This window comes from Oryzias melastigma, linkage group LG23, assembly GCF_002922805.2.
Source record: "Oryzias melastigma strain HK-1 linkage group LG23, ASM292280v2, whole genome shotgun sequence".
Taxonomy (NCBI): domain Eukaryota; kingdom Metazoa; phylum Chordata; class Actinopteri; order Beloniformes; family Adrianichthyidae; genus Oryzias; species Oryzias melastigma.
The window spans coordinates 9,108,892-9,119,991 of record NC_050534.1 but is presented as its reverse complement, the minus strand read 5'-3'; the positions used below and the strand labels follow the sequence as shown (position 1 = coordinate 9,119,991).

Sequence of the window (11,100 nt, the reverse complement as noted above, 5' to 3'; positions counted from 1 at the left end):
TGTAACCTGTTCTGTTCATTATTATATTCGTGTTTAATTAATTACAGTCTGTAAGGCAATTTATTTTTTATGTTGGTTTTATTTTTTGAGATATTTTTATTTGCCTACGTTGTTCTTCTCTCCCCCTAAACTAACTGGTGTGAGTGTGTGCTGATTTTAATTCTGTTATTATTAATTTATTCCGCCTATGCTTCCCGCCTGGAATAGAATTCCTCTGTTTGGTCCGTACCCTAGGTAAGACGCTCCCCTTTTTCTTTTGTTGTCTGTGTCGTCTGTGTACTGGAAATCATTAATAAAAAGTCATTAAATTAACAACAAAATTTTCTAAAAAATGTCAAATCTTTCGACTCCAGCAGGCAGGTGTTTAAGCATAGGCTACAGCGGGATTTCTTTGGTTTTTTTCCACCTTTCTTTTAGAAAACCCTTCCATCGCCATCCCTTTACCAGTCGTCTCCTCCATCTTCTGCTCTTTACAACCTCCGTCTTGTTCTGTCTCTTTATTTGTCCCTCAGTCTGCTGAAGAAGATCGAGAGAGAGACCTGGAGGGAGAGCGGCATCTCTCTTATCGCCACCGTCACTCGCCTGATGGAGAGGCTGTTGGACTACAGGTGAGTGAGGGCGGATGTGAGGGATTCACTCAGTCCTGATCGAGTACAAACACTGTTTCTGCTGTAGGGATTGTATGAAGCTGGGAGAAGTTGATGGCAAAAAGATCGGATGTACTGTCAGCTTATTGGTAAGTTCTGATAAAACTACATAACCTCCTTATATTTGTGTTATTTTTGTTTTTTAATTTTACCCAAATTCTCCCTCTCCCAGAACTTCTACAAAACAGAGCTGAACAAAGAGGAGATGTACATCCGCTACATTCATAAACTGTACGAGCTGCACCTCAAAGCTCAGAATTACACAGGTAACTCCTCCTGATCTACTAGATTAGGGTATGACTACATTACCCAGAGTGCCTAGTGGGGCCAAGAAGCAGGCGATTGGTCAGAGGAATCCATGGGAAGTTTTTCTTGTAAATTTTGTTGTTCTTCCTCTTTTATGGGCAATATCAGCCTTTAAAGGAGGTTAAGATGAGTCAAACTTTATTGACATCACTCCACTAGACAACAGTACCCACAATTCTCCAACAATCCATCATGCACTGTGGTTTCATGGCTATCATAGATAATCTATAAAACAAAAGAAAGACTTAAAGCATAAAAAAAAAAAGTTAATTCTAAACGAAGTTCAGGTTTTCTGGGGTGTTTAAAAGTAATGTCCAGAACTAAAACTGTCATTTAATCATCTTAATCTCTTCCTCAGAATCAGATATTTAACTATAAGACATAACAGAATCAGAAATCATTCAGACATTCCGTATAATCTGCTGTAACGTGTTGTTTTCTGATCTTCACAGAGGCATCGTACACACTGCTGCTCTATGATGAGCTGCTGGAGTGGTCAGACCGGCCGCTCCGAGAGTTCCTGACCTACCCCATGCAGAGCGAATGGCAGAGAAAAGAGCTTTTACATATTACTATAATCCAGAACTTCGACAGGGGGAAGGTGAGACATGTAGAGCCCGAAATGTGAAATTCATCTAACGCCTAACCTAACAACTGCATTTAATATACATTCTATGGAATTTGGAGTTAGCTAACTGTCTTTTTTACACTAACATATTTTACAAGAAATTAAAAAAGAAGATTTAAAGATGAATGAGTCATTTATTTATAACTATCTCGTGATTGTCTTAGTTAGCTATTTGCTAATTTGCTAGCAAAAATGCTAATGTTACCCAACAAGAAAACCAATAAATTGTTCTTTTGGGAACAGGTAAAAAATATTTTCAAAAGTTAAACAAAAATAGTAAAGCAATGACACAGAATTGAGCTTAAGCCTTTTTCCTTTTTTTATTTTCTACTTTTTATTTTTTGAAGCAATGCATGCTAACAATAAATTAGCGAGAGTGTCTGAATCAAATAAAAACTTGATTTTTTAATTTTTTTTCTAAAGTAAAGGCTAATCAAGTTTTTTAGTTTGATTTTTTTATGTTTTGTATGTAATTTTCATGGATTTTGAAAGAAAAGTGGACTTTCTTGGTAACTATTAGATGGAGCGAATCTAATACTATGGCAAAAGTTAAGGTCAGAGTTACATTTAAAAGTAATAAATATATTCTAAAAAACTATAAAGTATAATATGCCCATGATTGAATAGTGCCGTGGCAACAGTTTTCATTTAGCTGAGCTGGTAGTTTCACATTACCTTCATAAAAGAAATCAAATCTATGATTGATATTTCTGACTCAATAGAGCCATCTAGTGGAGGAGAGGTGATGCAGCATTTCTGAAGCTTCAACCTCTAACGTTTCCTGTGACCTTGCGTTTGTAAAGTTTGTGCTTTTTGTGTTGCAGTGTTGGGAGAACGGCATCATCCTCTGCAGGGAGCTCGCCGATCAGTACGAGTCTTACTACGACTATAGGAACTTAAGCAAAATGAGGGTAAGAAAAACATCAACGTTCTGAAAAAATGAGATCAAAATAAATGGCATTAAAAACAAATATATTAAGTATATAAAGTGTCTGAAGTGGCAATTAAAATGTGTTTGTTGGCTCTTTCTTTCCTCGCCACTCCTTTCCTACAATATTTGTTCATTAATTCTTTGAAATTAAAGATTAAAATAAAATCTCACCTATTTTAAAGTGAATTAAGCATTATTAATATATGGAACTAACACCTGCTTTACAGCTCGGTTGATTGATATGATGCATTCACTGTCATCCAGGCCACAAAGTTAAAGCAAAATGAACAATTCTAATGTTTGTGCCTTTTATTTTTATCATCTGATCATTGTATTGTGCCAATTTGATCATGTATCTTTATCAAAAACAGCATTTAATAATTAAATAAATGATTACTTATGTCTTATATGTGTCTAAAAATGTTTTTTTTTTAATATATTTAAATTCTAACAAACACAAAGATCCTCCCTTGGTGCTGATTGTTATTAGTTCTCAGGCAACAGTTGGTAGGTGGACAAAACAAGTAGAAATAAAACCATTATCAATCATTTTATTTTCCATCAAAATAAAAGCATTTTTCATGAAATAAAAAAAGAAAAATGTGCTCTAAACGTAGCACACTGTAACAAAAACATGAATCCATTGAAATAAAAACTGAACTTTTTAAATGGTAAAAATAAATAAAATCAAACAATTACTAGATGTAGCTTATACCATCACCCATGATAAAGCAAGTATGAATGCTGTAAACGTGATTGGGCCACTGAAGATGCTAGAACTGATCGCTGAACATGCTGAAACTAGTTACTAAAGCTGATATCATGCTAAAATATTAGCCTAGTGCCAAATTATCCTAAGAAACTGGAAAAATGTCCACAAAAGCTAGCATAAAGCTAAAATATTAGCTAAGCTCCAAAATAACCTAGAAAACTGAAGTAAAGTTTAATATAACAACAACAGCTCACATAATGTTAAAAAATTAGCTAAACTGCAAAAATATTCCAAAAAAATGAAAGGATAGTTTAATATAGTAAAAACAGCTAGCATAAAGCTAAAATATTAGCTAAGCTCCAAAATAACCTAAAAAAACTGAAGTAAAGTCTAATAAAACAAAAACAAATTGCATAAAGTTAAAAAATATTAGCTAAACTTCAAAATAGTCCTTAAAAATGAAAGATACTTTAAAATTGTAAAACCAGCTAGCAAATAGATAAAATATTAGCTAAACTCCAAAATAGCCCAAAGAAATTAAGGATATTTTAATATTGTAAAACCAGCTAGCATAAAGGTAAAATATTAGCTATCCAAAATAGACAAAAACACTTGAAAAATATCTAAATTAGGTAAAACAGCTAGCATAAAGCTAAAATACCAGCTAAACTCCAAATCAACCCCCAAAACTGGAAAAAAAATATATAATTTAGCCAAAACAGCTAGCATAAAAGTAAAATATTTGCTTAACGCCATATTAGCCTAAAAATACACCAGAAGTTTCAAAGGTAGCCAAATTAGCTAGCTTCACAGCATTCACACAATTGTCCCTACTTCCTTTATTTTCAAATCCCTAAATGTCTTTTAATGAAACTAAGATTTCTGTCTTTTTCTTAAATGACTTTAAAATGCTTGTGGATTTTTCCTTTCTTTTAACAGCCAAACTCTTTTATTTTGGCAGATGATGGAAGCCTCTCTTTATGACAAGATCATGGACCAGCAGAGATTGGAACCGGAGTTCTTCAGAGTCGGATTCTATGGAAAGAAGTTCCCTTTCTTCCTGCGGGTAACTCAGAACCGTCGTCTCCTCCTGGAGGAAGAGCGACCTCCCCTTACGTAACTCCCCTCCGGTGGAAATGACATTCAGCTTCTCCCCTTGTGTCGTGATGTAACACAGTTTTGCCGCTGCAGTTGCGTTGTGCCGCCACTAGAGGTCAAACTCACCCCACTGACCGGTTTCTGCCGCTCCCCCTGCAGAATAAGGAGTTTGTGTGCCGCGGCCACGACTACGAGAGGTTGGAGGCGTTCCAGCAGCGGATGCTCAACGAGTTCCCCCACGCCATCGCCATGCAGCACGTCAACCAGCCCGACCAGACCATATACCAGGCAGATGCACAGTGTATCCTTGTCGAGGTTTTTGTCACACAAAAGACAGCAGATGTGCGTATTTGTGCTCCTTTTTTTCTCTCCCTCCCAATAACTGCCTGTAATGAGGCCCAATCCACGCCACGCCACATCTCGGCGTGTTTTTCCTCTTTCTGCTCATCAAAAATCAGCGGATCGTTCAGGAGCACCCAAACATGCCGCTCCGCATTCTATGCAGAAACGAAGTAGTTATTTATGTGTTGTGAATGTAGGTTGACGTATAGGCAGCAGATCCTCCTGTACCTGCAGCATCCAGCATGAAGACGTATGCAACGGCGTTCCGGCGTTTAGCATTTCCTGGATCCGTGCCGTCCATAAATCAAACTTGCATTAGGAAGCTGTCTTCATATCTGTGCAGCTTCATTCATATGAGATGTGCAGCTGGTTAATTATTCACACCACTATATGGTGCAACTGTTGGCCTACATAGAAGTTAAAAAAACACAATGACAGAAAGAGTGAGAAGAGCCGCAGCAATCAGAGTCTGAAGAGGCAGATTTAATCAAATCAAATCAAATCAAATACACTTTATTGTCCCGAAGGAAATTCATGAGTTATGTGTTTAAAATCTGCAATTTGTGGACTTTTATTTTGAAAATCATTGCAATTTTTGATAACTACTTTTTAGGTCTGACTTCATTTGAACTTAAAGTACAGAACAAAAACAAATAATGTGGATTCAATTGCCTCTTATGTTGTGTTTGGGTCAAAACTGACCCGTTTTCAAGTGTGAAAATGGGTCAGTTTGACCCGAACACAAGATAAAGATTAAAATACGCAGATGAAAATGTTAATACTTAATTTCCATGAAGGAGGGATATTATTGACATCATAAAACTCCAATAAAATAATCAATTTTTAAAAAATAAAAAAATAGTATGCTAATATATTTTCAGTGTCATTTTAGTAAATCACATAAAATTCTATACGTATAACATTACTACAATTTTACTGCAAATTCTATTGATCAATTTAATTAATTAAATTAATTGATTGTTTATTGCTGTTTTTTTGACTAAAACAAATAAACATAAAGCAAAAATTAACATTGATCACAATACTTTTAGTATTTAAAGAAACAAACAAAAAAAAGGAATTTAAAAACAAAAAAAATGAAAAAAAATCAACTGGTCTTTGCTTAAAAGGTATAAAAAATATGTTTTTTTTATTAATTCATCCTATTTATATAAATATATATAACTTAAAACTTTAAGTTTATGTTTTCTGAGTTGCAGGATATGAACTATATTCAGTATGTTGATAACTTTATTATCTGTAAAATCTTGTTTCTAAGCGTTTGCAACAACCTAATCATAATTTATTTAATAATAATATATTTTATTTATTTATTATATTTGCTCTCTTTTTTCCCTGACAAAAAATAAAAAACACGAGGAAATACTCATTTAAATTAATTTTTTTGAAACACCAAAACGTCAATGAGTTTTATGGTTCGATTCTAGAAATTTCCACATGAATCTTTAGTGCCTATTTTGTCAAATAAAATCTGCAATGAAACCTTTATCGCCTATTAATGTGTAGATTTCATTATCAGCACTAAAATTCTACTTTAGTGTATTTTTTTTTTTTTTTTTATATCGGAATCATCCCATCAATTATAATGGTGGCGCTAAACGTCTCTACTGCTAATGCTAACTGTTTGTTCAATGCTAAAATTCAGTTTCAATCATTTATCTTCAGTTGAATTGATTTTTCTGGACATTAACAGTCCTGCGCTGGACACACGTGTTCACCAAAACGGTCTAAAAGCACACTGCTGTTCTTCTCACATAACTCCAATCAATACGCTCAGATTGTTCGCCCAATCATGAATCCTTTTTACAAACCTTCATGCACACCAACTGATGTGTGCTAAACTTCCTCTTTTTCCAGCAGGTGAAGCCGCTCACCAGAGCGAGGTTTTTCACAATAAAGCTCCGTGTTCCTTCACTGCACACGCTGAAAAGCCTGACATGCTTCTCTGGCTGTTTCTCTAGTCAAAAGCAGAAGCCGGTCCTTTACATGCGCGCAGGGAGCAAATTCAACCACCCTTTCGAATCGCATGTCCTCCCGGACGAGCCCCCGATTCTCCGGGTTCCTCTAGGTCACGGAAAAGGTCGTCCACTGTCTCGCTCTTTTTCCTGACCCGCAGTGCTCTCAGACCTGCAGATCTACGCGGTGACTCCCATCCCGGAAAGTCAGGACGTGTTGCAGCGAGACGGCGTTCCCGACAACATCAAGAGCTTCTACAAGTTTAATCACATTTGGAGGTTCAGATACGACCGGCCCTTCCACAAGGGCACCAAAGACAAGGAGAACGAGTTCAAGGTAAGCGCAGGAAGGATTGTATCGACAGGAGTAGTTGAAGCATCGAAGCCTCGTTTTGGTCAGTTTTAACAACAATAAAAACACCTTTGAGGACCCACTTTGATCTTCTTTTGATCTACTTTCCAAGCATTCCCAGCTGTCTTTTAATTATGACGTTTTTATACTAAATCGAAATCTCTTCTAGAGCAGGCCCCCCAAACACATCAGAGACCCTCTTACAAACTTCATTTTGTCATCCGCTACTGACTAGTGATTGTAATAAAGAAATACCGTATATCTTCCAATAATAGCCCCGGCGTTTATTCCAATAATTTGGCAGCCGCGCCGGCCTTTATAAGAGACAGGCGTTTATCTGAGACCGGCGTTTATTCCGCCACACACAGAATGAAGATGGCTAATTGGTTCAAACTCGATCACAAAATATAGACAACACTGGATGAACATTTCAATAATATTTCCAGATTTATTAAAATTTTCAGAACAATATGGTAATAGGTTACCATTAGCATCAAGAAACTGGGTAATATGACAGGAACGATTTTTCGTCAAGAAATGCTATAAACGCTAGTCTGTTCCAGTCCAACTCTCCCACAAAAGCGTTCATCGGTCCAACAAATTCACTAGGTAACGGGATGAAATTAAAATCAGCAAAAACAGCAATAGAAAAAGAAACTTTCTTTCCGCAACTTTCTCGCCATAATGCCGTAGACGCTGACCGGGACCAGTCCGACTCCTCCCCAAAAGCATCCATCAGTCCAAAAAAAAATCACTAAGTTATGCAATAACGTCCAACTTGGCTCAGAAAACAGCCACGGGAACAAAAACATTTTCTTTTTAGAACTTTCTCGCCACAATGCCGCTGGCATTGTACCGGTACCAGCCCGACTCCTTCACAAAAGCATTCACCGGCCCGACTAATCCCTTACAAAACATGAGGAAATGCAACAAGCTCAGAACCCTAGCATGCCGGTACAAGAGATCCAATAAAAACAATAAACAACAGTACTCACCACTATCTGAATCGGAGATGATTGCTTCGTTATTTTCCGGTTCATCCTCGTCTTCTGCGTCTTGTGATGACAGCACAGCTGCTCCCGCAGTCTGCCGCGCAGTTTGAAGTTCTGCTCTCCCAGCATGACATGGCTGTGGATCAGATCATCCTCAGATCCATGGCATGCATTGATGATTGGTGATCTTGAAGGATTTTCTGATCATTTCTGGGGTGATTTCTTGCCACGCTGAAGCTATCCACGTAACCAGCAAACGCAGAGCGGGCGCTTTTATATTCCCGCTGGATGTCCACTCTTTATCTTCGTCCCCGAGCATCCATGTGTCATAAAATTCTCGAAGCTGATCTTTGAAGGGCTTGTTCCACACAAATTCATCAACAACAACCACCAGCCTGAAAGACGCTTTTCTTCTTCTTCTTCTTGTTCTTCTTCTTCTTCTTGTTGTTGTTCTTCTTCTTCTTCTTCTTCTTCTTCTTCTTCTTCTTCTTCTTCTTCTTCTTCTTCTTTGTTTTCTTGCTTAAATGGCAGACGGCACCAGCTTCAGAGTGCAATTCCGCCACCTAGTGTTTAGGAGTATGAATTGGCCGGTCCGGCTACCATTAAAGACCGGCGTCTAATAACAACAGCACGTGTTACACCCGGCTTTTAATGGAGATCGGCGTCTATCAGAGACCGGCTATTATTGGAAGATATACGGTACTCAGAAATGTAATTTTAACCCTTTAACACCGCAGTGTTTGTCATTTTTTAATTGTTTACCGTATGGGGTTCCATTTGTGCCAAAAATATGTTTTTGCGTCCACTGTCTATATCTTCTGTCTTTGTCTACTGGACATGTTTTGAACATTTACTCTTGTCTATGTAGTACTAAGCAATATCTTCTGCGTGTCCTTTGAAACTACAGGAGCTAACAACGCTAGCAACTGTTGCTAAGGACTTTTCTGACGACCATATCCAATGCCAATGGCAAACTCAAGCTGAATGCAAATACAAAGCTATCATCAAAGGGCCTCAAAATATCGACATGGGGGCCGCAAATGGCCCGCGGGCCGCCAGTTTCAGGCCCCTGGTTTACACGATCAACGTAATTCCACTAGATTCTGAATGAAAAAAAAAGGCGCAAGACACTTTTCTCCTTCAGAATCTTCTGGAATTATGTTGATCGTGTTAACGGTTCAGAAGTTACAGTGTGTTCATTAAAAGTACTTCATTACGGTACTGTACAGTATGATCAGGAAGTTACAGTTATGCTAGCTTTTTGGACTATTTTGCCATTTACTAAAATTTTTTAGGCTATCTTGGAGTTTAGCTAATATTTCAGCGAAATGCTAGCTGTTTTGGCCAATTTAGACTTTTTTCCTGTTTTTTAGGCTGTTTTGGAGTTTGGCTAATAATTCAGTGACATCCTAGCTGTTTTGGCTAATTAAGGCTTTTTTTTTTTTTTAGGCTATTTTAAAGTTTAGCTATTTTTTCAGCTACATGCTAGCTGTTTTGACTAACCTAAGATTTTATATTGAGTTTTTTAAGCTAATTTGGCATTTAACTAATATTTTAGCTGGCTATCAGCCTCAGCGTTTTTTTTAGCTTTAACGTTTTTATCCATCAATTTCAGCATCTTCATCTATCAGAATTCCAAATTCAGCTAACAGCATTCACACTAGCATTATCACAGGTAATGCTATATATCTAGTTCATATTTATGTTTAAAGGTATGGTTTTAAAGTTTTTTAAATGTACTTTGGTGTTCAATAAATGTTTATCCTGTTCGACCTAAGGTGTGATTTGGATTTTGGCCCCCTGTTTCGATTGAGTTTGACACCTCTGTGTTAAAGCGTTAAGCCTAATTAAAAAACAATCTCCATCAAGTGGATCTTTAATTTGTTTGATTTTTTTTCCTTAGAAACACCCAAACAAGCCAGTTTAGCTCCTCTTTCTTCTTCTTCTTGTCAGCCGTTCTTTGTAGGTAGGGATAGTTTGCATCAGTGCCCAGGTATTAGTCCGTGTCTACTGAATGTTTTATTCATCGTGACTCCGGTATCAGTAATTATACTGAGAAACTCCAGCTGTAGTCAGAGCCGCGTAAAGCTTAGCGGGAATGAAGTCTTTACAACCTGATGGAGTCGCACAGCTGCACGCACTTTTCAAGCGCACACACCCCAACACGCAGAGCCCAATATTATTCTCATAAATATTCAGCTTTATTACACACACACACACTTCATGGCGTTCTTCTCATCGCACTTCCATCAAGGTTATTTGGGCAAATTTAATCAGGATGCTGTGATTCTGTATCTGTCCCCTCATGTGGGAACGAACTATCTTCTAGAAATTCTTCCATCAGACAACCGAAAAACAAAAAATCTTTTAAATTTTTTTCCTCACCGAGTTGTGTTCTGGTCTGTTTCTTGGCCTTTAAAAGCACAAAATCAATGGAAGGTAGCAGGGGTTGTGTAGTGACTCGGAAGACCCTTCTTCGGCGAGAGGACACCAGATCAATATTGCATATCAGCTCCCATCTGCTTTGTTGGAGTGTCCTAGAGCAAGACACAGGGTCCTAATCTAGGCTTAAATTAAATTAAGCCGTCCTGGATCTGCACCTTTATCCTCACTTCTATCTGCAGATCCCAGCAGGGAAACCACCTTCTGATAATCAACAACATTTTAGATTATCAGGACAAAGTCCTTCACCGGAAAAAGCATTCGCACGCCAACATTTGTATGAAAACTTATAGTAGAGCAAATATTTTTGTGTTTTTCTTTGAATGTTTAGTATTAAATACTCAACATACTCTGTGCCCCAATCGATTATGTTGATAGCCTTCAGTAAATACTCCGATTTCCATAGTTCAAGTCTTGTCGGAGCGACCTTGTGAGATGCTGGCATCCTGACAGCCATTCTGGCTGACAGCATAAGTGCTCGAACATGAATGATGATGTAAGATATAGTGTGCGACGTGCAACCAGTGGGTCTTTGGCAGTTTCTGTGCTGATATCATGTTTCCCTGAAACTGTGTGTCAGTAATTAAATCATGTGCAGCCCCGCCAAGAGATCGAGCGCGCGCTTGAATTTGATCGAAGCAGATATGGATTTGGTGGGGGGTTTTTGAGATGCA

General features: G+C 37.6%; 1 protein-coding gene across 2 annotated transcripts in view; it reads left to right on the top strand.

Moving 5' to 3' along the window:
• The window catches only part of dock4b (dedicator of cytokinesis 4b), a 141,215-nt gene that overhangs the window by 102,900 nt on the left and 27,215 nt on the right, over window positions 1-11,100 (top strand). Inside the window, exons 33-41 of one of the 2 annotated variants that reach the window (XM_024290061.2) lie at window positions 208-234; window positions 513-608; window positions 676-736; window positions 820-913; window positions 1,406-1,554; window positions 2,406-2,492; window positions 4,186-4,290; window positions 4,482-4,623; window positions 6,811-6,977. In XM_024290061.2, coding sequence (XP_024145829.1) covers window positions 208-234; window positions 513-608; window positions 676-736; window positions 820-913; window positions 1,406-1,554; window positions 2,406-2,492; window positions 4,186-4,290; window positions 4,482-4,623; window positions 6,811-6,977 — 928 coding nt within the window. The remainder of the gene's footprint in view (window positions 1-207; window positions 235-512; window positions 609-675; window positions 737-819; window positions 914-1,405; window positions 1,555-2,405; window positions 2,493-4,185; window positions 4,291-4,481; window positions 4,624-6,810; window positions 6,978-11,100) is intronic. The other variant, XM_036210305.1, reaches the window with a different exon arrangement.